The sequence below is a fragment of the Salmo salar genome, chromosome ssa23 (genome assembly GCF_905237065.1).
Source record: "Salmo salar chromosome ssa23, Ssal_v3.1, whole genome shotgun sequence".
Taxonomy (NCBI): Eukaryota; Metazoa; Chordata; class Actinopteri; order Salmoniformes; family Salmonidae; genus Salmo; species Salmo salar.
In genome coordinates, this window is record NC_059464.1 from 3872693 (window position 1) to 3898124 (window position 25432).

At 44.5% G+C, this 25432-nt stretch overlaps 1 protein-coding gene across 2 annotated transcripts in view; it reads left to right on the top strand.

Moving 5' to 3' along the window:
- Positions 1–25432, top strand: part of adgrl4 (adhesion G protein-coupled receptor L4) — a 34008-nt gene that overhangs the window by 7100 nt on the left and 1476 nt on the right. For both annotated transcript variants that reach the window (XM_014168617.2, NM_001173573.1), the window contains 11 exon segments: positions 2140–2289; positions 2580–2650; positions 4549–4728; positions 4965–5148; positions 22324–22437; positions 22684–22883; positions 23236–23415; positions 24216–24419; positions 24648–24868; positions 24956–25022; positions 25289–25380. In XM_014168617.2, coding sequence (XP_014024092.1) covers positions 2140–2289; positions 2580–2650; positions 4549–4728; positions 4965–5148; positions 22324–22437; positions 22684–22883; positions 23236–23415; positions 24216–24419; positions 24648–24868; positions 24956–25022; positions 25289–25380 — 1663 coding nt within the window.

Genomic DNA, 25432 nt, shown 5'->3' on the forward strand with positions numbered 1-25432 from the left:
AGATTTCTTGGGTATGACACTACAAGTATGGCACACCTGTATTTGGGGAGTTTGTCCCATTCTTCTCTGCAGATCCTCTCAAGCTCTGTTAGATTGGATGGGGAGCGTTGCTGCACAGCTATTATCAGGTTCAAGTCCGGGCTCTGGCTGGGCCACTCAAGGACATGCAGAGACTTGTGCCAAAGCCACCCCTGCGTTGTCTTGGATGTGTGCTTGTCCTGTTGGAAGGTAAACCTTCAGCCCAGTCTGAAGTCTCGAGCAGGTTTTCATCAAAGATTTCTCTGTACTTTGCTCCGTTCATCTTTCCCTTGTTCCTGACTAGTCTCCCAGTCCCTGCCGCTGAAAAACACCAACACAGCATGATGCTGCCACCACCATTCTTCACCGTAGGGACGGTGCCAGGTTTCCTCCAGACGTGACACTTGGCATTCAGGCCAAAGAGTTTAATCTTGGTTTCATCAGACCAGAGAATCTTGTTTCTCATGGTCTGAGAGTCTTTAGGTACCTTTTGGCAAACTTCAGGTGGTTGTCATGTGCCTTTTAATGAGGAGAACTTCCGTCTGGCCACTCTACCATGAAGGCCTGATTGGTGGAGTGCTGCAGAGATGGTTGTCCTTCTGGAAGGTTCTCCCATCTCCACAGAGGCACTCTGGAACTCTGAGTGACCATTGGATTATTGGTCACTTCCCTGACCAAGGCCCTTCTCCCCCGATTGCTCAGTTTGGCCAAGCTCTAGGACGAGCCTTGGTGGTTCCAAACTTCTTCCATTTAAGAATGATGGAGGCCACTGTGTTCTTGGGGACCTTCAAAGCTGCAGACATTTTTTGGTACCCTTCCCCAGATCTGTGCCTCGACACAATCCTGTCTCGGCGCTCTACGGACAATTCCTTCAACCTCATGGCTTAGTTTTTGCTCTGACATGCACTGTCACCTGTGGGACCTTATATAGACAGGAGTATTCCTTTCCAAATCATGTCCAATCAATTGAATTTACCACAGGTGGACTCCAATCAAGTTGTAGAAACATCTCAACAATGATCAATAGAAACAGGATGCACCTGAGCTCAATTTCGAGTTTCATACCAAAGGGTCTGAATACTTATGTGAATAAGGTATTTCTGTTTTTTATTTGTAATAAAATGTGCGAACATTTCTAAAAACCTGTTTTTGCTTTGTCATTATTGGGTATTGTGTGTACATTCGCAGAGTACGACCCTGCCTCACACAGGAAGCGGCGCAGGTCCTAATCCAGGCACTTGTCATCTCCCGTCTGGATTACTGCAACTCGCTGTTGGCTGGGCTCCCTGCCTGTGCCATTAAACCCCTACAACTCATCCAGAACGCCGCAGCCCGTCTGGTGTTCAACCTTCCCAAGTTCTCTCACGTCACCCCGCTCCTCCGCTCTCTCCACTGGCTTCCAGTTGAAGCTCGCATCCGCTACAAGACCATGGTGATTGCCTACGGAGCTGTGAAGGGAACGGCACCTCCATACCTTCAGGCTCTGATCAGGCCCTACACCCAAACAAGGGCACTGCGTTCATCCACCACTGGCCTGCTGGCCCCCCTACCTCTGAGGAAGCACAGTTCCCGCTCAGCCCAGTCAAAACTGTTCGCTGCTCTGGCACCCCAATGCTGGAACAAGCTCCCTCACGACGCCAGGACAGCGGAGTCAATCACCACCTTCCGGAGACACCTGAAACCCCACCTCTTTAAGGAATACCTAGGATAGGATAAAGTAATCCTTCTAAACCCCCTCCCCCCCCCTTAAAATATTTAGATGCACTATTGTAAAGTGGTTGTTCCACTGGATATCATAAGGTGAATGCACCATTTTGTAAGTCGCTCTGGATAAGAGCGTCTGCTAAATGACTTAAATGTAATGTAATGTACATTGATGAGGAAAGAAACAATTACATCTATTTTAGAATAAGGCTGTAACGTAACAAAATGTGGAAAAAGTCAAGGGGTCTGAATACTTTCCGAATGCACTGTATATATCAGTTTTTTCTCAACATTACAACACATATTTAAGAAACTGATATCCTCGATTTTTTTTTCAGTTTGAAAATATCATTCATCAGGGCCTATTTTATGTCTTTCATTCAGAAAAAAATACCCTGTTATTCTTTTTACTATCAGATGTTGATGAATGCAAGAACAACCAAATCTGTGGACCATTCGCACATTGTACAAACACAAATGGATCTTTCTTTTGCACCTGCCAAAGAGATTACATTTCTACTTCAGGCACTAAACGATTTCATACAGAGAATGGGATAATATGTCAAGGTAAGCATATCAATTCACCCTCTAAATTTTTAAACTAAAGTTTTGAGGGAATTGGGAGGATACATTATTCAAATTATGTGAGGGTACCATATTATATAAAATCTTAATAAACAAATTGTGAGCAGTGTTATCTTAATTATCTTTTCAAAATTAAATATGTTAACAATTTTGGTATGTCCTGGTGATATCATAGTTGTAAATATTTAAATATTGTTAAACAAACAAGCAGTTTTGAGGTTACTCTAGCCGACTGTTAAATGAATATGATGATTCCATATGTTGTATTCCAGAGCATCCCGAGAAAAATTGTCATGACAATGTTGTGTGTATAACACAAAGTGTCAACAGAACACTTGAATATGTAAGTACTCCAACAAATGAACTAGGAAAGTAGTACCACTTATAATATACACTGCTCAAAAAAATAAAGGGAACACTTAAACAACACAATGTAACTCCAAGTCAATCACACTTCTGTGAAATCAAACTGTCCACTTAGGAAGCAACACTGATTGACAATACATTTCACATGCTGTTGTGCAAATGGAATAGACAACAGGTGGAAATTATAGGGAATTAGCAAGACACCCCCAATAAAGGAGTGGTTCTGCAGGTGGGGACAACAGACCACTTCTCAGTTCCTATGCTTCCTGGCTGATGTTTTGGTCACTTTTGAATGCTGGCGGTGCTTTCACTCTAGTGGTAGCATGAGACGGAGTCTACAACCCACACAAGTGGCTCAGGTAGTGCAGCTCATCCAGGATGGCACATCAATGCGAGCTGTGGCAAGAAGGTTTGCTGTGTCTGTCAGCGTAGTCTCCAGAGCATGGAGGCGCTACCAGGAGAGAGGCCAGTACATCAGGAGACGTGGAGGAGGCGGTAGGAGGGCAACAACCCAGCAGCAGGACTGCTACCTCCGCCTTTGTGCAAGGAGGAGCAGGAGAAGCACTGCCAGAGCCCTGCAAAATGACCTCCAGCAGGCCACAAATGTGCATGTGTCTGCTCAAACGGTCAGAAACAGACTCCATGAGGGTGGTATGAGGGCCCGACGTCCACAGGTGGGGGTTGTGCTTACAGCCCAACACCGTGCAGGACGTTTGGCATTTGCCAGAGAACACCAAGATTGGCAAATTCGCCACTGGCGCCCTGTGCTCTTCACAGATGAAAGCAGGTTCACACTGAGCACGTGACAGACGTGACAGAGTCTGGAGATGCCGTGGAGAACGTTCTGCTGCCTGCAACATCCTCCAGCATGACCGGTTTGGTGGTGGGTCAGTCATGGTGTGGGGTGGCATTTCTTTGGGGGGCCGCACAGCCCTCCATGTGCTTGCCAGAGGTAGCCTGACTGCCATTAGGTACCGAGATGAGATCCTCAGACCCCTTGTGAGATCATATGCTGGTGCGGTTGGCCCTGGGTTCCTCCTAATGCAAGACAATGCTAGACCTCATGTGGCTGGAGTGTGTCAGCAGTTCCTGCAAGAAGAAGGCATTGATGCTATGGACTGGCCCGCCCGTTCCCCAGACCTGAATCCAATTGAGCACATCTGGGACATCATGTCTCGCTCCATCCACCAACGCCACGTTGCACCACAAACTGTCCAGGAGTTGGCGGATGCTTTAGTCCAGGTCTGGGAGGAGATCCCTCTGGAGACCATCCGCCACCTCATCAGGAGCATGCCCAGGCGTTGTAGGGAGGTCATACAGGCACGTGGAGGCCACACACACTACTGAGCCTCATTTTGACTTGTTTTAAGGACATTACATCAAAGTTGGATCAGCCTGTACTGTGGTTTTCCACTTTAATTTTGAGTGTGACTCCAAATCCAGACCTCCATGGGTTGATAAATTGGATTTCCATTGATTATTTTTGTGTGATTTTGTTGTCAGCACATTCAACTATGTAAAGAAAAAAGTATTTAATAAGATTATTTCTTTCATTCAGATCTAGGATGTGTTGTTTAAGTGTTCCCTTTATTTTTTTGAGCAGTATATAATAGGACACCGCCCTCTGTTGGTCACTATATAGATATTTAATTGGTACATGTGCTTTTCAATCAGGATTTCTTATTAGGAATATATGTTAATATCCATGTGTAGAAATGTGCATTGGTCTGAACACTTTTTGTGGGAGTAACTTAGTTTAATTGTATGCTTTGCTTTAAGATTTAGTAGACATTTTTAAAAGAACCATCCTATTTCTCCTATTTGGAGAGGGGGCATCCATTGGAGCTTACTTGATCTTGTCTCTTCCATTTGTAGATCAGAAATCTTACAGATCTTCAGAGCCTGCTGGTGGAGATTGAAAAACAGACGTCGGGAGAGCTGACGTCGGTGGATGTGATCTCCTATGTGGAGGCCCTCTCTCAATCGGCCTCGCTGATGAGCTCTGGGGAGAAGAATCAAACCGCCAAACCAGCCGTGACCAAAGCAACTCTCAGAGTAATCTTTATTTCCACTAGCACTGCTATTGCTTTTTTTAGAAGTAGGATACTAAATGTTCTTGGCCTAAGGGTATATGGTTTCTGTCATCATTTGTAAGGCTGCTTAAACTTTGCTGCATATACATTAAAACAGAGAAAGGGTTGTTCAATCCATGAAAATAAACAGTATGATTTGTCTTGTTTCTTGATATTCATAAATGCTTTTGTTAAACTGCCTTCCTTTCTATTCCACAGACATTTTTAAATGTGGTGAACAATTTGGTTGAGAAGGATGAGTTGGTGGCCTGGAACAGAATCAAAGAGGAGTACCGGGACCACACCATAACCAAACTCTTACACACAGTGGAGGAGAGTACTTTGACACTGGCCAGGAAATATAAAACAACAACTGAGATTGAGATCAAAGAGAGTGAAATGGGTAAGAAGAACACCACAATCATGTCTCTTAGCACGGACACACCTGTAGCAGTTGTCGGCCGAGAGCAGGGGCATTTCTAGGATTTAAGGACATTGGAGGCTTAGCCCAAAGCCATAGATGGAACACTAGTAGGGTCAACAACAAAAAAATGAATTTTAACAGCTAAATGCATCGATCTGGTGCACTTTGAGATGAAAATTGAAAGATTAGATATATATTAAGAATTTGTACAAAAAACAAATTATTATAATAAATAATAACTAGAAAAGTACATTTCCTGAAGAAAATGTGGTGTGCATGCTAGCTTGTGAAGGATCGATTAATTGAGAGGATAGGATAGCCTCAACATGTGAAAGTTGGTTTGGTGTCTCTTGCTTGAACGTTTCAAGAGTTACTAATGGTGGGTTATTTTATGCAAATCTATGCAAATGTATGTAGTTATAGTTTATAAAAGTGTTTAAGAATTTGAAGTCAGGATAGCCTTAACATCTGAATGTTGGTTTGGTGTCTCTAGCTTGAACAGTTCAAGAGTTACTGTTGGTGAGTTATTTTATGCTAATTTAATACACATTTTTATAGTTTCAGTTGATACGTTTTGTATGAATCGTAAGTTAGGATAGCCTTAACATGTGAAAGTTGTTTTGGTGTCTCTAGCTTGAACGGTTCAACAGTTACTGTTAGGGAATTATTTCATGTAAATGTGTGCAAATGTATAGAATTATCGTTAATTTACATAATTATAGTTGAACTTAACGTTAGGATAGCCTGAACATGTGAAAGATGGTTTGGTGTCTCTAGCTTGAACGATTCAAGAGTTACTGTTGGTGAGTTATTTTATGCTCATTTATATAGTTATAGTTGATAAAGATCTTAAAGAATTTGAAGTTAGGATAGCCTGAATGTTTTAATGTTGATCTTACCAAGCCTACCTACATGAATGCCTACAAAAAGGCATAGCCTCTTGTAATTTATCAAAAATACAAGTAGGCATATTGGATTTAGACATTAGATTTCAGGCAATAAGATACACCAGACAAATTGGGAAGAAATGTAATAATAAAAGAAGTATAGGGAATAACACTACTGTTCTTTCTGACAAGCATATCCTATAATATGAAGACAACATGGCATAACATAAATCTGCCCAGGGCAACACCCAAATTAGGCTGTCTATCTATTTTCCCCACTCCCCCCATAGGATAAAACATATACTTCTGGGTTCACAATCTCTTTGTCAATGTGCCATCTTAAACCAAATCTGTGCCTGTCCAGTTACCTGGAGGGTAATTCCAAAAATATGGTTTAACAAATTCAGGATTCCCTGAACATATCCAGCTTACCTTAACCAGATGAGGGAGTCTGTGATTTCTTGGTTCCAGAATGGCTGCCTCTCCTTGAAGTAATTAGACTAACCGAAGTGCAGATTGGTCGATCTGACAATTGGCGCGTGCACACAACATTCAAAAAGGTCCTCATGTCGATGACATAAAAATATATAGATATGGAGTCAAAAGACAGAGCCCAATAAGTCTACAACAAGAAACACTTGTAACAACATACAACAAATATGTTCACTAATTTACCCCAAAATAGTAATACAGCCGCCACCACAAAAGCCAGAGGGGGAGCCTGACAGAAAATTGCAAACAGAGTAAATGTGTAAGTGAAGCGGCACTATTCCAATATCTAATAGGCCAAATTTACACACATGGGTGATTAGTAATAATGCTTTCACTTTATAGAGCACTTTTATTGCAACGTTGGTGATATTACATGAGAAGGCTATAGCCTAATATATAAATTGTGGTAGCCTATGTCACAATTGCATTGGTAGGCCCATTCCACAGCCTAGGTATGAGGAATAAGAAATGATTGAATTCAGAGTGCTTTTCATGACAACACGGGCAACAATATCTTCTACGTTTAGTTTTAACACCAGTGACCTTGGGAAAATCTGTGGGATTAGGCTATTTATTTATTTATTTTTTTTGATCATGTTGCCTAGTGTTATTAATTTGAGATTAGCAAAGCATCGCTGAGAGTCAATTGACCACAGCCAACAGTGCCTGCAATTTTGTAAAAGTCCTCCTTGATTATATGGACAGGTTGATGGCCAAAAAAGTATTCAATGCCTAAAGGATCTATTTGAGATCCAATAATTCCTTCCATTTGTAATGCACTGCGAACAATGCAGGCTCGGATGTCAATTGTATTTTCCGCAAAGGGACATGCCATTGTGACAGACAAGAATCTGATTGGCGGAGAAGCCCCGTCTTTACTCACCATTAAAGGCTAAGATCAACTTAACCTAGTAGGTAGCAGGTTTGCTTCAGAGCATTCGTCACCATTGCTCAAATTATGGTTTGACAGATTTCTCTAACTCACTAATCAGGCTTTCTGGAATACCCCTCAGATTGTTAGCTGATAAGGTAACATGACTTAACCAGCTTGTTTGTTATCAAACAAATAGGCTACAGTCCGTGAGTAGCATAGTTTTAAAAAAAGCCCACGACATGGTTTATTTATCTAATGTTTCCCTCGAATTTGCAATAAAAAAAAACAACAGCCTATCTCTGGTAAAATGAACCATATCTTTTGAACGGCTTGGGCACACGGTTTTCAGTAAAGTATTGAGGAAATCATGACAGTCACGAAGTGGTCAGGTTGCACTAGGTAGGCACACATATTTTAAAAGATAGTTTATGACTTTTGAAAAAGTAGACTGCTGAAAATGAGTCAATCGACATGAGTTGATGGGTCCAGAGTGGTCCACTGCGTTGTGGAATCTCGACCAATCAAAGCAGGCACCACTAGCTGTGCTTCATTCCAGGGGCTTCTTGCAGTGCCTACTCTTCTACTTATACCACAAGTGATGCAGGTTTATGGAAACTTATATTAGAGTACAGCTAGCCAGCAGATCTGCTTGCTGCAGATAGGACAGGCTTCCTGTGTAGCATAAGACACAGCGGAGCTAGTGCGAGATATGTCTCAGAAAACATACCTCAATCCAGGGATGAGAAATGCGTTGTACTCCGAATTGCCCCATTACCCCAACTGTTACACTGAGGTGACAGCTCATTTTAGCAGAAGCCACAGCAGCAATTTTTGGAATGGCAGTGTCAGCCAGATCCTTTGCCAGTATGCCAGAAATGCCCACCCGCTTGCTATTTTCCGCATTCCCACACCCACGGCTATAAATTCCTATCACCAGCGGGTAAGCGGTGTTTGCTGTTCAAGACATCATTTGTATCTCTGGCGGGTAGCACCCACTCATAGGACCACAAATTATTATTTTATTGAACCTTTATTTAATTAGGCAAGTCAGTTAAGAACAAATTCTTATTTACAATGACAGCCTACCAGGGAACAGTGGGTTAACTTCCTTGTTCAGGGACAGAACAGATTTGTACCTTGTCAGCTCGGGGATTCAATCCAGCAACCTTTCGGTTACTGACCCAACGCTCTAACCACTAGGCTACCTTCCGCCCCTTGCCAGGCTGGTGTTGCATCTCTGGCATTTCGCCTCAGAGGACAGCTATAAACCTGTGGCAAGCCATCCAGCCATGAGTTAATTTGAAAGACAATAGCAAGGAATTTCTCTAATCTCAAATTCGGCCTGCCGCCTTCAAGCTAACCCCAGCCAACCAGAGGCTGCAAGCTGTTTTTGTTGTTTCTATAAGTACCTTACATTTGTTGTGATTTTAATTTGATTCGATTTATTTGCCAATTTAAAAACACAATACAACTACACGTGGACATAATTAATTTAAAATAATCTAGGATGACACAAAAAGGATACACCTAATAATTTACAGTTTAAGTAGATTATATTGATTATGCCCAAAGATACCCTACATTTTTTCCATTGATTATATATTCTATATTTTCGGGGCAATCCAAACTGCTCCTTTTAATAAATTCCACTCCCTAAACCACCTCACTCACTTGAAGAAAAGTGTTTATCGCTACGTTACAGTAGGTGGCAGCACCTCTTAAACCCCACAGAAGAAGCCAAAAAGCGTTCAACAGGAAGTTAACATCCATCCTTCGTAAGCTAGCTTGGTAGCTAGCTCAAGCTGGCTAACATTAGCCACACCTCATGCTCTTTACAGACATTGTGGCCGTGTTATCTAGTAGGAACCCCGTTTGCATGACAGGCTCTGGTGCCTTCCTGCCGTGGGCTCAAAACAAAAGAGAAAATCATACATGTATTTGTGTAGTACCTCATCTGTTCTCCTTTTTGTTTTGTCAACTTTTCACCACCTTGGCTTTGTGCTAGCGCACTAGGTGACTGCAATCTGGAATCAATTTATTTGAGATTTTTCTCGCTATTATACACTGTATATACAAAAGTATGTGGACACCCCTTAAAATTAGTGGATTTGGCTATATCAGCCATATCCGTTGCTGACAGGTGTATAAAATCGAGCACACAGGCATGCAATATCCATAGACAAACATTGGCAGTAGAATGGCCTTACTGAAGAGCTCAGTGACTTTCCACGTGGCACCGTTATAGGATGCCACCTTTCCAACAAGGCAGTTCGTCAAATTTCTGCCCTGCTAGAGCTGCTCCGGTCAACATGGCTCAGCTGCGAAGTGGTAATCTACACAAGCTTACAGAACAGGACTGCCAAGTGCTGAGGCTCTTAGCGTGTAAAAATTGTGGCACCAACTCCATATTAATACCCATGATTTTTTAATGAGATATTTGATGTCCACATACTTTTGGTCATGTAGTGTAGCTACTGGATTTCCCTGACTCTCCCTCGACCCGGTGAAGCGCCCGCCTCCCCCTCGCTTTGGTATCTAACACAGCCTGCACTCTTTTAAAAGTTTTACCATCGGATTGGCCCCCGCCATCAATCTGTAAGACGGAACCCAAACCGGCAGCACGCGTGCGCCATCGTGCATAAATGTATTTTGTCCCCCCACACCAAACGTGATCACGACAAACAGGTTAAAATATCAAAACAAACTCTGAACCAATTACATTAATTTGGGGACAGGTCGAAAAGCATTAAACATCTATGGCAATTTAGCTAGCTAGCTAGCTTGCACTTGCTAGCTAATTTGTCCTATTTAGCTAGCTTGCTGTTGCTAGCATATTTGTCCTGGGATATAAACATTGAGTTGTTATTTTACCTGAAATGCACAAGGTCCTCTACTCCAACAATTAATCCACACATAAAACAGTCAACCGAATCATTTCTAGTCATCTCTCCTCCATCCAGGCTTTTTCATCTTTGAACTTATATGGTGATTGGCATCTAAACTTTCATAGTATTACCACGACGACCGGCAACAAAGTTCGTTTTTCAATCACCCACGTGGGTATAACCAATGAGGAGATGGCACGTGGGTACCTGCTTCTATTAACCCACGAGGAGATGGGAGAGGCAGGACTTGCAGCGATCTGCGTCAGAAATAGGAATGACTTCTATTTTAGACCTTGGCAACGGTGACGCTCACGAGCAGTGTGGGTGCAATAATTGAATAACATAGATTCCTACATTTATTTTGCAAACCGTGGCGGTTTGCTAGGCTGGCTAGGCTAATACCTAGTTGGCGAAATAGCTAAAATTAGCTGGCTGGCTAAGATAACTAGATTACTTTAATGTAGCTGTAAACTAGGTGTTGATAGTGACTGGCTGACTCATTCAGTGCTAACGTTAGCAGGCTGACTAATATAGCTAACGTTAGCAGGCTAGTTGGCTAGTAACCTTGCAAGTTGATTTCTAACAATATATTCATAAAGTATTTACTTGTAGAATTGTCTGAAAATGTAATTGAATAGGCTGGCTTGCCAGGTCCTTCATATTACATCACACCCCAGAAAAACATTTTTAGACGTGACTTTGGCATTCTTCAGAATTCTGAAAGAAAAATAGAAAAGTGAGGTGTAACTTTGCATTGGGTCTTTTGATGTGCATACTAGTGCAAATCCATATGTTAATTAGTGACAGGGGGCAGTATTCGGAAATTCGGATGATTGACGCGCCCAAATTAAACTGCCTACTACTCGGGCTCAGAACGTAGGATATAGATAGTATTAGTAGATTTGGATAGAAAACCCTCTGAAGTATCTAAAACTGTTTGAATGATGTCTGTGAGTATAACAGAACTCATATGGCAGGCAGAAACCTGAGAAAAAATCCAACCAGGAAGTGAGTTGTACTTCTTCTATCTAATCCCTCTTCAAACTACAGTGTCTGTGGGGTCCTTTTGCATTTCCTAAGGCTTCCATTGGTTGTCAACAGCCTTTAGAAACTTGTTTCATCCATCTACTGTTACTGGGCAGAGAATAGGAGCTCAATCAATCAGTGGACTGCCTGGGACCAGTGTGTTGTTTAATGCGCGGGCACTTGGCGCGCCTCTCCTTCTTTTTCCTATGTAATGAATACGCTATTGTCCGGTTGGAATATTATTGACGTTTTATGTTAAAAAGACCCTAAGGTTTGATTGCAAACATCATTTGACATGTTTCTATGAATGGTAATGGAACTATTTGACTTTTCGTCTCTGGTTCTACGCTCTCGCATTATGCCTTTGGATTAGTGACCTGAACGCGCGAACAAAACGGAGGTATTTGGACATAAATATGGAGTATTTTGAACAAAAAGAACATTTCTTGTGGAAGTGGGAGTCCTGGGAGTGCATTCCGATGAGGATCAACAAAGGTAAGGGAAGATTTATAATACTAATTATGAGTTTAGTTGACTCCAGAACTTGGCGGGTAACTGTATAGCTTGCTTTGATGGTTGAGCTCTGTACTCAGAATATTGAAAAATGTGCTTTCGCCGAAAAGCTTTTTTAAAATCTGACACAGCGGTTGCATTAAGGAGTAGTATATCTATAATTCTATAAATAACTGTTGTAAAGTCTATCAACGTTTATGATGAGTATTTTTGTAAATTGCTGTGCTCCTTCACCGGAAGTTTTGGTGGGAATACATTTTCTGAACATCACGCGCCAATGTAAAATGGGGTTTATGGATATAAATATGAACTTTATCGAACAAAACATACATGTATTTTGTAACATTGAGTCCTGGGAGTGTGATCTGATGAAGATCATCAAAGATTAGTGCTTAATTTTAGCTGTATTTCTGTTTTTTGTGACGCCTGTCCTTGCTTGGAAAATGGCTGTGTGGCTTTTATTTTTTAGGCACTGTCTTAACATAATCTAATGTCCTAACATAATCTAAGGAGAAGTGTATCTTTAAAATGGTGTGAAATAGTTGTATGTTTGAGAAATTTGAATTATGAGATTTTTGTTGTTTTGAATTTGCCGCCCTGCTATTTCACTGGCTGAACCGCGGGTGGGACGCTAACTTCCCTCATAGCCCATACTAGTTTTAAGTGTGGTGACATTTATGCTACTCAACCTTTAATGACAGAATGCATTTGAAATTTAACGCACATTAACTTTTATATGACAAATAAAATAAGATTATTTTATCTATAGGTGTGAAAAAGGTCTTCATGCATAGATAAGCACACCAAAGACGGCATTAATGATAAGTAATAAAATGAAGATGGCACTTCTGAAAGCCTATTTCACACCATAGACTGCTGAATTTGCAAGATAACTTTTCCTTCTTCATTTTGATTTCAGCACAAATGTGCCCATGGATTGATGTTTCAGCATTGTCTCAATGAAGAGTTTGGCGTTCGACTAGCCATGTGCAACATGAAATGCACAGTTACAAGCCTGATAGAGCGGCAGGCAGATGAGCAATATCCACCGTTGTAGTACAGATGAAGCCTGAGCTGGAATGTGAAGCTCACTGATGCTGGTTAGCTTTAGAAAACCCTGAGTAGATCTAGCTTGCTTCGTAGGATACCCCTCTGTGTAATAATTGTTATTTATCAGAACCAAACATTTAGAAATACTGAACAATAACACACTAGCGGCACCCATTCTGTAGATATCAATAGATGAAGCACCAATTCTCTAGCCTGGATTTTGAATCATGCATGGAAAAAGTGGATCATTCAGCGAAGACGTTGGACCTTGTTAGTTACCTTAGTTATCTAGTAAAACAATGGTCAAATCAACACGTTTGAAAATGTTTCTCGTTTTTAGTTTTCTCGGCTGTTCATGCACCAGATTGGAATGCAACTTTTTTTGTTCAAGTAACGTTTCTACTTTCCTTAATTTCTGTGTAGTTTTACATGTGTAATGTCAACAACGACAATAACGCAAGCTAGCTAGCTAGCCTAGCCAGCTAATTAACGTTCCTTGGCTATCTAGCTTGATAACGTTAGCTAGCTAAAACATGAACATGGCCGTTGCTAGCTAGCTAAATTATGGTAAATGCTGTTAAGTTGCTATCTTATTGTGTCCTTGCTAGCCAAGTTACTTAGCTAGCTAGCTTACTAACGTTAGATGGTTTGCTAACGTCAGTTAGTCAATGTTGTTAGCTAGCTAGTTAACTAACATTATATGTACATTCAGAGGAGAAAATAGCCCCTTTATTCATGTAGCTAATCTGGTACGTCTTTCAGTTAGCAATGGCCAGTCCCAGCAATGGATACACCACACCATGTGGATGATAGCCATGGAGGTATGCAAGTTAACGTTACATTAACTTAGCCCAGATGAGACTTCGCCTATCTGTTCTTTCTTGCACAGTACTTCATTTCAATGTAACGTTATTGTTTTAAACAAGGCCAGAAGTGAGACACTACAACAGGCCAACGGTGCCAAGTTTGGGCCGCATGACAAGAAGGTAAGAACATACTGTAGCGACCCGCACAGACAGCTGTGGGTTATGTTTTAGGCTATTAGTGGGTTGTGTTGTACTTACCAGTGTTCGTGGGGTCATGCCAATCAACCTGCTATCTGCCAATCACGGGAATGCCTGGAATGTTCTTATACCGGGCAGCCTGGTGGTTGGCGGAATGGCGTGGAGGGGGGTTGGGCAGGGGGATGGAGCATTGGAAGTTAAGACCGGGTTTAGCCATTGTTCTCTCTCTTACGTCTGGGCTTCACAAGAGAAGGTCACGGTTGGTTTGTTGGGTACCTTTCATTTATTTGGTGTGGGCTACGGCCAAACAGTAGCCTGTTTGTGTGTTGGGTTAATAAACCGTCAATTCGTTAACTCCATCCTCTGTCTGGACAATTGTTCCTTTATGATCTAGTGAGGTCATTACATTGGTGTCGGAAGTGATCGGACCTTGCATCCACAACAGTGCGTGTGCTTGGCCGGTGAGCGCGTTCCTGTAAGACGTAGAGTCACAAGTTAGCGCGAGGACGCGCTCTTTGAAAGGAGGGAGTAGTGTGACGACCCTGGGTTTATAAGCGCGGAAATCGACTCTGCCGCTCGAGCATGCTTTTGTGGCACAGTCGATAGCGTACCGGACTTCGGGCTTGAAGGTCGAGGGTTCAAGACCTGCTCCCTGCTGTTTCATTACTTTGGTGTCAGAAGTAAAAACGTGAATAAAAGTTAGCTAGCTAGCTGACTTCGGTGGCTAGCTACCGTAGGTGAGATTGGGGTTGAAAATGCTTCGAGGGAATCCAAAAGTGAAGGTGGAGGTAGGGGACGATTATGGCCAAGGAGATGCGTGTGCATGGACGTCGGAGGATCTGGCTGAGGAGATCGCCAGGGCGTCGGATCCCAGAAGCCACTTGAGGGAGGACGTTAGAATGATGGCGGCTGAAGCGGGCATGAGTGCTTTGTCTACTGTGCTTCGCGCAGATTCTGGTGGGTGGACCGAAGGGGTGACGTCAACGTGGCAGGACAAGGAATCTGGGGCTCAGGATGTAAACGAACATGGCGGCGCCCAGCCCCGGCTGTGTCCGTATCCGTTAAGACCCCAAAGTATTCCGGTAAGGCGGATTGGGAAGCTTTTCATGCACATTTTGAACTATTAGCTCATTTTAGGGGGTGGTCGAATGAAGATAGGGCACTGCAGTTGGCTTTATGCCTCACGGATGATGCTCTGGCCTGTTTGATATTGATTAGCCCCGAGGACAGACGCGATTATGGTGCCTTAGTGGGAGCACTGAGGAGGCGCTATGGACAGTGTGTACAGCCCGGGCTGCTGCGCTCTGAACTGAGTAATAGACGCAGGCAGCCTGGAGAGCCTCTACGGGTGCTGGCTAATGACATTGAGAGCCTCTCTCGGCGGGCATATGCTCACATGCCCCCCTCCGTGCAGAGCGAGCTAGCACGGGACCAGTTCATACAGGCGCTTTCTCCTACGGAGCTGCGCATACAGACCCAGCTGGCTCATCCTGAGTCATTGCAGATAGCCTTGCAGATGGCGTTGGAGAAGGAGCTGGTGTGGGCTGGGGCTTCAGCTGGGTCTTTGGTGGGGGTGCAGGGAGGCAGACCCTCTGTGCGAGCTGGGGGGCAGAGCAGCCCAGACCCGGAAAAGCCTGCATGGGTGGGTGATATGACAGAACTCATTTGTGCTGTGTCGCTACAGGCGGAACGAAACATACGCCGGGGTCCCCGGCCAGGCCATCTGCGCCGGGAATGCCCCAAGTCGCCCAGAGCTAAGGGAAATGGCTCAGGGTCCGCATAGACCAGGTAGTGCAGACCCCTGGCTTTCTATCCCAACCACCATCTTCTTCAGGAGGAGCCCACCGGCCCAGACAGGGAAGCAAGCCTCCACTTCCCCCAGAAGCAGACGAGGGCAAGCAGACGGAGCCTGTTGTTGTGGTGGGCCGGACCTGTGTTGGGGACTTTTGTCATGTCCCTGTCACTGTGGAGGGGGTGCCCTGCTCTGCCCTGGTGGACACGGGGTCCACAGTGACCCTGGTGAGGCCAGATATTGTATCAGGTTGGACTCAGTGTGAGCCCACAACTATGCAGCTCCGCACAGTCACAGGTGAGCTGGCACCCATGAAAGGAAGGGGAATAATGACTCTGACAGTAGGGGGCAGGTCTGTGCGTCATCCTTTGTGGGTGGCGGCTGTGCAGGACCCTTGTATCCTGGGGTTGGACTTTCTTAGGAGCACAGGCTGCCAGTTAGACCTAAATGGGGGCACACTGAGCTTCCAGGGAGGGTCGGCAGTCACCATGCCCCCCCCCTAATATCACATTCACTCAACCCAACAAACCCTTTACGCCAACAGTTAAAGCAGCAGAGACTCATGGCTGCCCCCCTCCCCCACATCTGTGTGTGACTTTTCCCCAGCCCCCCTGTCACCTACGGCTGTGTTACATTCCCCCAGCTACCTCCACGACACAGCCCTCCGTGAGCCCGGGCCGCACCCCCCCAGCCCAGCTACCACAAATGGGAGAGGAGAGGACACTGTTTGCAGTGAGGGAGATATGGGGGAGGAACTGTGTTGGTCTTGACCCCGAGCAGCAGGAACGGTTGTGGCAGTTGCTGTTTGAATTCAGAGACAGCTTTGCACTGAGTGAGGAAGAGGTGGGTCAGACTCATCTGGTGCAGCATAAGATCGACACAGGTGATGCTCGACCCATCAAGATGCGTCCCCGCCGTATCCCGCTGGCACGCCAGGAGGCGGCAGACAAGGCTGTGTTGGAGATGCAGCAGGCAGACTTCATCAAGTCCTGAGACAGCCCCTGGGCGGCGCCAGTTGTCATGGTTCCTAAGAAGGGGGGCAAGCTGAGGTTCTGTGCGGACTACAGGCGGCTGAATGAGGTAACCAGGAAGGACTCATACCCCATACCACGTATGGGGTATGGGGTATGAGTCGCTGGACCTGGTTAGGGCGTCCTCCTGGTTCTCCTCACTAGACCTCCGCAGTGGTTACTGGCAGGTGCCCCTCTCCCCAGAGGCCAGAGCCAAAACTGCATTCTCCACTAACAGGGGACACTGGCAGTTCAAGGTCTTGTGCGTCGGCCTGTGCAACGCTCCAGCTACTTTTGAGCGTTTGATGGACAGGGTGCTGGATGGCATCCCCCGACAGCAGTGTCTGGTATACCTCGATGACATCCTGACCCATGGCAGCTCCTTCCAGTCAGCCCTGGTGGCGCTACGGCGTGTGCTGGAGCGGGTGGCTGCCGCTGGTCTGAAGCTCCACCCCGAGAAGTGTCACTTCATGAGGAGAGAGGTGTCCTTCCTGGGCCACCAAGTGGGGAAGGAGGGGATCAGCACCATGGAGGACAAGGTGGGGGCTGTCCGAGACTGGCCCACCCCACCGACCAGCGTCAGCTGAAGAGCTTCCTGGGCCTGGCCTCGTACTACAGGAGGTTTGTACGGGGCTTCTCAAGTGTCGCTGCTCCCCTGAACCGCCTGCTGCCGAAGGACAAGGCTTTCACTTGGACAGTGGAGTGTGAGGAGGCCTTCAAAACCCTCAAACGTGCACTGATCGGGGCCCCTGTGCTCGCCCTCCTGACCTCACCTTGCCCTTTATCCTGGACACAGACGCAAGCAATGTGGGCATGGGTGGGGTGCTGGCCCAGATGGGGCCAGAGGGGGAGAGAGTGGTGGCGTACTTCAGCAAAACATTTGACAAACATGAGCGCCGCTACTGTGTCACCCGGCGGGAGCTCCTGGCTGTTGTGGCTTCCATCAAACACTTCAAGTACTACCTGAGTGGCCTGCCATTTACTGTGAGGACTGACCACTCTGCTCTCCAGTGGCTCATGTCTTTCAGAGAGCCGGAGGGACAGGTGGCACGCTGGTTGGAGGAGCTTCAGCCGTATGACTTCACAGTGGTGCACAGGGCAGGGGCACGCCACTCCAACGCCGACGCCATGTCCCGTCGGCCCTGTACTGCAGATGGCTGCCGCCACTGTGAACGGAGAGAGGGACGGGAGAGAGCGCTGAGTGCAGAGGAGGGGGTCTGTGCCACAGTGTGCCGGGCGAGCAGGCCGGTCTGCTGTGAGCTGCAGACTGTCGACGTGGCTGAATGGGGGCAGCAGCAGGGACGGGACACAGACCTACAGCCAGTGCTACAGTGGGTAGAGGTGCAGGTGAGGCCACCATGGGAAGAGGTGACAGCGCTCTCACTCGCGACCAAAGGGTTGTGGTAAAAGTTTGAGAGACTGCGGCTGGCTGATGGCGTGCTACAGCGGGCATGGAAGGAGTCAGCTATGGGAGAGGAGAGGTGGCAGGTGGTGGTCCCAAAAGCATTGCGGGAGGCTGTGCTCCAGAGTACTCATGGCGGAGGTGGGGACTGGACACTTTGGGGTCACAAAAAACACTCCGCCGCCTCCGTCAGGGCTTTTACTGGGGGCAGCACAAGAGGGATGTGGAGGACTTTTGCCGCCGCTGTGACAACTGCACAGCAAGAAAGGGCCCCCCAGGCCACTCTCATGCTCAGCTCCAACAGTTCCCAGTGGGGGCTCAAGAATGTGTGTGTGTGTGTGTGTGTGTGTGTGTGTGTGTGTGTGTGTGTGTGTGTGTGTGTGTGTGTGTGTGTGTGTGTGTGTGTGTGTGTGTGTGGTGTGTGTGTACTTACCACACTAAAGGGCTTCATTCAAACTCAGTGAGCTCTTGGAAGAATGGGTTATTGTAGGGGTTGAGAACGGCGGGCGGGAAGCCTAGTGGTTAGAGCGTTGGGCCAGTAACCAAAAGGTTGCTGGATCCAATCCCTGAGCTGACAAGGTAAAAATCTGTCATTCTGAACAAGGAAGTTAACCCACTGTTCCCCGGTAGGCTATCATTGTAAATAAGAATTTGTTCTTAACTGACTTGCCTAGTTAAATAAAAACATGTTTGGCCCTCATGTTTCATGAGCTGAAATAAAAGATCACAGAGTTTTCCATATGCACAAAAAGCTCTCAAATTTTGTCCACACATTTGTTTAAACCCCTGTTAGTGAGCATTTCTCCCTTGCCAAGCTAATCCATCCACCTGGCAGGTGTGGGATATGGAGAAGCTGATTAAACAGCACGATCATTGCACAGGTGCACCTTGTGCTGGGGACAATAAAAGGCCGCTTTAAAATGTGCATTTTTGTCACACATCACAATGCCACAGGTGCCTTAAGTTTGAGGACGAATGCATTTGGCATGCTGACAGCAGGGATGTCCACCAGAGTTGTTGCCAGAGAATTGAATGCTAATTTCTGTACCAAAACCCACGTCCAACGTCATTTTAGAGAATTTGGCAGTACGTCCAACCGGCCTCACAACTGCAGACCACGTGTAACCACACCAGCCCAGGACCTCCACATCCGGCTTCTTCACCTACGGAATCGTCTGAGACCAGCCCCCCTGACAGCTGATGAAACTGTGGGTTTGCACAGCTGAAGAATTTCTGCACAAACTGTCAGGGAAGCTCATCTGCGTGCTAACCGTCCTCACCAGGGTCTTCACCTAACTGCAGTTTGGCGTTGTAACCAACTTCAGTGGGTAAATGCTCACCTTTGATGGCTAATGGCACACTGGAGAAGTGTGCTCTTCACGGATGAATCCCGGTTTCAACTGATGGCGTCGTGTGGTCGAGCGGTTTGCTGATGTCGATATTGTGAACAGAGTGCCCCATTGTGGCGGTTAGGTTATAGTATGGGCAAGCATAAGCTATGGACAACAAACATAATTACATTTTATCGATGGCAATTTGAATGCACAGAGATACTTTGACCAGATCCTGAGGCCCATTGTCGTGCCATTCATCCGCCGCCTTCACCTCATGTTTCAGCATGATAATGCACGGCCCCATGTCGCAAGGATCTGTACACAATTCCTAGAAGCTGAAAATGTCCCAGTGTACAACAGCGTGTTCCAGTTCCGCCAATATCCAGCAACTTTGCACAGCCATTGAAGAGGAGTGGGACAACATTCCACAGACCACAATTAACAGCCTAAGCAACTCTATGCGAAGGAGATGTGTCGTGCTGCATGTGGGAAATGGTAGTAATACCAGATACTGACTGGTTTTCTGATCCACGCCCCTAACTATTCTTTGAAGGTATCTGTGACCAACAGATGGATATCTGTATTCTCAGTGAAAATGTGTGAAATCCATAGATTAGGGCCTAGTTTATTTATTTCAATTGACAAATTTCCTTATGAACTGTAACTCAGTAAAATATTTGAAATTGTTGCATGTGCATTTATATTTTCTGTGTAGTTTATGAAATCAATGGAGGCATTGAACAAATACAAATAAGACAGCTAGATTCACCTATTTCAATCCAATAAAATATTGATATACCAGACTCACAACATTTTCCTTTCTTTCTCTGCCACCAAATGTTTATATACTACTGGTAAAGTGAACAGGTTTGGCTAATACTGTAACATTATGCAACAAAGTTTGAGAGGATATATGGATACGGACGAATGTTGCACAGCTGAGAGCCGAGTGAACAGTGACAGGTAAGGAGGACATTGTCCCGGTGTTGTTGCCGTTCATGCTCTCCCCATTTAGCATACTGTATCACTGGACATCTAGATGGCTACCAATATTAGTAATTTCTTTTGTAGGCTGTTATCTTACTTGAAATATAATCCTGGGAGGAAAAATTATTGGCCACGTTACTACCTACCAATGGTGACACTGTGATAGAGCTCCCCAGTGGAATCACTTTAGATCGGAAAGCACCTCAATACAACATCGGTGCACTAGTCATTCGCTGAAGCTGTGGTTTATGTGTAAAATGCGGCCCTTCAATCCGAAAAAGAATAATGTTGTGCCGGTAATATGGGTAATATCCTTTGAACTGCTAGAAACGAGCCATTTTCTCTGTAGAAATGGTGAAAACATAATGGTTACGAATCTGTACTCAGTTTATTCTCTATGGCACTCAGCGGCTGCGGTACAGCGACGCCTATCATCACAACAATCATTATCTGGGTGATTTATTTTTTTTTTTTTTCTAGGTGTCACAGAAATATATTTATGAGCAATTTAGAGCGGACCGAAATGGCTTGTGTCAGCTTGAGCTAGCTTATTATAGCTAGCTAGCAAATGTAAGGCAGCTAGCTAGCTAGGAAAACATGTAGTAATTCAACATTGGTTAGCAATAAAGATAAACAAGTCAAGGTACCTACCCAGCAGCTGCTGAAAATATTCTTCCACTTCACAGCAGCTTCAAGAAGATATTTTACTAAAATAGTCTAGCTTTATGTCTCACCTGACAGTATGAGGTTGGCACCTGAAACCGATCATTTGAATCTACAGTAGGAATAAGATATTACTGTAAAGAAGTACAGTATGTTGGATTCATTTTTACTGGAGGCTTCCAATTATAGGTAATAACACTATTTTCATAATTTTACCCATAATGCTGTGAAATCCACAGCAATAATGCTGTAAAACAGATTAACTTATTTTTTTTCTGTGCATTCAGTGATTTACTGTTGAAATGACTGAAAAGTCTTATGCAGGCCTAATGGCCGATTGTACTTGGCACCTCTGAACAGAGTGCCAACCGTAATTTGCAAACCGATTCTACATGTAGAAACCTGAGAAAATGTCGACAGTTAGATGGTCGGCGGTTGGTCCCTAAAACACACAGCGCTGAACGAATGGTGAACAAACGGCAGATGAACAGCAGACCGCCATTTGGTGCAATGTGTTTTCTCCTTTACATCCAACTCTAACACCAAAAGCTATTCAATGCCTACTTTATTTATTTTTTACTTTTACCGCTTTTTCTCTCCAATTGTTAGTTAGTGTTGTCCCATCGCTGCAATTCCCCTACGGACTCGGGAGAGGCAAAAGTCAAAAGCCATGCGTCCTCCATAACTGCCAAGCCGCACAGCTTCTTGACACACTGCTCGCTTAACCCGGAAGCCAGCCGCACCAATGTGTCAGAGGAAACACCGTCCAGTTGGTGTCCAAAGTCAGCTTGCAGGCACCCGGTCCGCCACAAGGAGTCGCTAGAGCGCGATGAGACATGGAAATCCCGGCCAGCCAAACCCTCCCCTAACCCGGAGGACGCTGGGCCAATTGTGTGCCGCCTCACAGGTCTCTTAGTCAAGGCCGGCTGTGACACAGCCTTGGATCGAACCTGGGTCTGTAGTGACGCCTCAAGCACGGTGATGCAGTGCCTTAGACCGCTGCGCCACTCGGGAGGCCACAATGCTTACTTTTGACCATATCCATTTTGATTGTATAAAAACATTTCTGCAGGTGATGATGCTATGTGGTTAAAGTCAGTTTTATGCTGAAAAGTGTTTATGTGTTGTTAAGATCTAGGTTTATTGGAAATCCGTTCTCTATTGACGCAGATGCTGTATTAATCAGACAATTATTATTCCACTCAACTGAATAATTTCTGTTCTTTCATATACAGAAATTAAACTCTACACTTTTGATGTCCAGCAAACTAAGAAACCCGAGCTCTCTGTCTCCATGGGAGGAGATCGTATCAATTTAAATCCTAAAAGGCATGAGGGAAACAAAAATGGTAAGAGATCAGATAAAAGGGAAAAAAACATTCACTATGACAACATTAAGGCATTATTGTCAGCTAAAGATGCATTTAAATGTGATGAGAATCTTATCAAAGTAACAAGTCAAATGTTATTGTTTTTGGGGGAACCTCTACATTTGTCAAATGTAGAACCAGACACTAGCACTTACAGTATCAACATCTGACATAAACTTCAATATTACTACATTCAAATTCAATATAATTTTTTCTGTACATCAGGAAGTGTGTCCATAGTTTTCCTGCGGTATGACAGTGTCGGTGGCATCCTGAAACCAAACACTGACCCTGGTGTTACAGACTACACGAGCTACGCAGAAACAGGGGAAATCACTGTGAACTCTCGGGTGATAGCGGCTGCCATCAAACCTGCTGACATGTACCAGGTGGACCATGTGACCTTCACTCTCAGACACACAGTGGTATGTTTGCAGTCACACAGACAGCCTAGACTCATCCATTATCTCTCCAGTGGCAGACCGCTAAATTGTGACACACACAAAATTACAACACTCCTGTAAATCCTGTTTTGATGTCAATAGGAGATTTGTGTTACAATTTAAGTTAAGTTATGGAGCGTTGTGATTAATGTGTATGGCCCTCTGTTAGTTTAAAAGTGCATGCAGGCATGGTATGGTTGTTCAGTATTTCCACAATCATAAGGTAGCCATTTGTTTTACACGAACCACCCCATTTATTTTGTACCTTTTTCAAAAACATATTTTGCCATAACATATCCAATTCCTATCCTATTTCATTCCCTTTCTTTTGAAGCCTATTGACACTAAAGATGATGTAACCAAATGTGCCTTTTGGGAGTACGATCCGGCCAGCATGCAGGGCCATTGGGCCACACAGGGCTGTGAGCAAACTCACGTCAACAGCACCACCACCACATGCTCCTGCAATCACCTCACACACTTCGCCATTCTTATGTCTTCTGGACGGGCCAACGTAAGTGTCCATACCATCCATATGAATGTATTCCATTCCCCTGTGGCTGTCTTGTTGGTGATCTAAACATCTTGCATGAAAGGCAAAATGGAAGTGATTTTTTATAGAAAAGACAAGCTAACTTGTATTTATATATTTTTTTTAAGGAGAGTGGAATTGCACCCTCTTATATTTTTTGTTGTTTATTCAGACAGCACATAAATATAGAGGGATATAGGGCAGGAGAATAGAAAATGTGAATGATGATTGAACCCACAACCTTTTAGGCTCTATACATAGTATTGGGGGCTATACCATTCAACCACACCTACTAGATTGTAGGTTTAACCTCTCAAACTCTGACGCCTTCCGGTGGCCTTTTCTAAACAACACATAATATTGTATACTACCCTCATAAAGTACCGAGATACTGCAGGCTAAAAAAACTGAAATGTACAGCTTTTTTGTTTGGGGAAAAGGAGATTTGAAAGTCTAGGTTTGAAATAAAATATGTCCCCAATTACTGTTACAAAAGGATAAAAAAAAGAAAAAGAAAGTCAGATTGTTTACCTAATGGTGTCGTTCTAAACATGTGCAAATTCACATAGGAACACACCCATTTGAAAAGCACAGGGCATTCTTATGACATTGCCAGCAGTAAGATTTGAGTTTGATTTCCAAAACCACAAGGGCTGAAGCTTTCAAATGAGATGTCACTTTCTATTTTCTGACAACAACAAAACTAGGGGAGAAGCACGGAGAGGGGGAATATGAGCTGTAAAAATGATTCGCCTTCCCGCTGTGTTGGTTCTTCTTTTCAGATGGCGGCCCACTACAACATTCTGACCAGGATCACTCAGCTGGGAATGATCATCTCCATCATCTGCCTGTCCATGTGCATCTTCACCTTCTGGTTCTTCAGTGAGATACAGAGTACCAGAACCACCATTCACAAGAACCTGTGCTGCAGCCTCTTCATGGCTGAGTTCATCTTTCTGGTCGGGATCAATATGAACACCCATAAAGTGAGCACTGACTGCACTTCGGCTCCAATAAATATTGAACAGTATATTCTTGAACGTAGCCAGACAGTATGTTGAATAAAGTGAACCTGTGTGTGTATTTGTGCCTCCGTCTGCATCTCATTTGCATTTGTTTACATGTGCAGTCACCCTTGTCTTATACGATTTCATAGATGGTAAGTCTGTCTAATATGATAAAGGTCAATTTTGTTTCTCTTTGTCTGCCCTCAGCTATTCTGCTCCATCATTGCTGGGCTTCTCCATTATTTCTTCTTAGCGGCGTTTGCCTGGATGTGCATTGAGGGGATCCATCTGTATCTGATAGTGGTCGGTGTCATCTACAACAAAGGATTCCTGCATCGCAACTTTTACATCTTTGGATATGGAAGCCCTGCAGTGGTGGTGGCCATTTCGGCTACACTTGGCTCCAAGTATTATGGTACCAATAAAGTGTAAGTAGAAAAATGGGGTGTGCTTGTTAGGTGTTGTTGTAGCACTACACACCAGCATGTGGTTAAATAATGTTTTATGTTTCAAAGGTGTTGGCTGAGCACAGAAAATAACTTTATTTGGAGTTTCATTGGGCCAGCGTGTTTGATTATCCTGGTAAGGTTCAACATTTTAATTTCATCATATTATTTTCAATACATTTTCACAAATTTTATTGGACATTCAAGAATTTCCTTTCTTTCAGAAATGTCTGGAAACACTGATTAAATCATTTACAACATGTTATCATTTTGCATGTCAGTAATGGGTAATAAAGTTGATGACATTCCACAATTACATCAAAAAGTTGTTTACTCCAAAGAACATATTGCAGTAGTCCTAGGTTGTTTCTCATGGTTTTGTATGTGTCTATCCGGTCTAAGGTCAATCTCCTGGCTTTTGGAGTGATCATTTACAAAGTGTACCGACACACTGCTGTGAAGAAGCCTGAGATTAGCCATTACCAAAACATAAGGTAAGCTTGATAAAAACATCCCAAGAATGTATTGACTTTATGCCAAAGACCC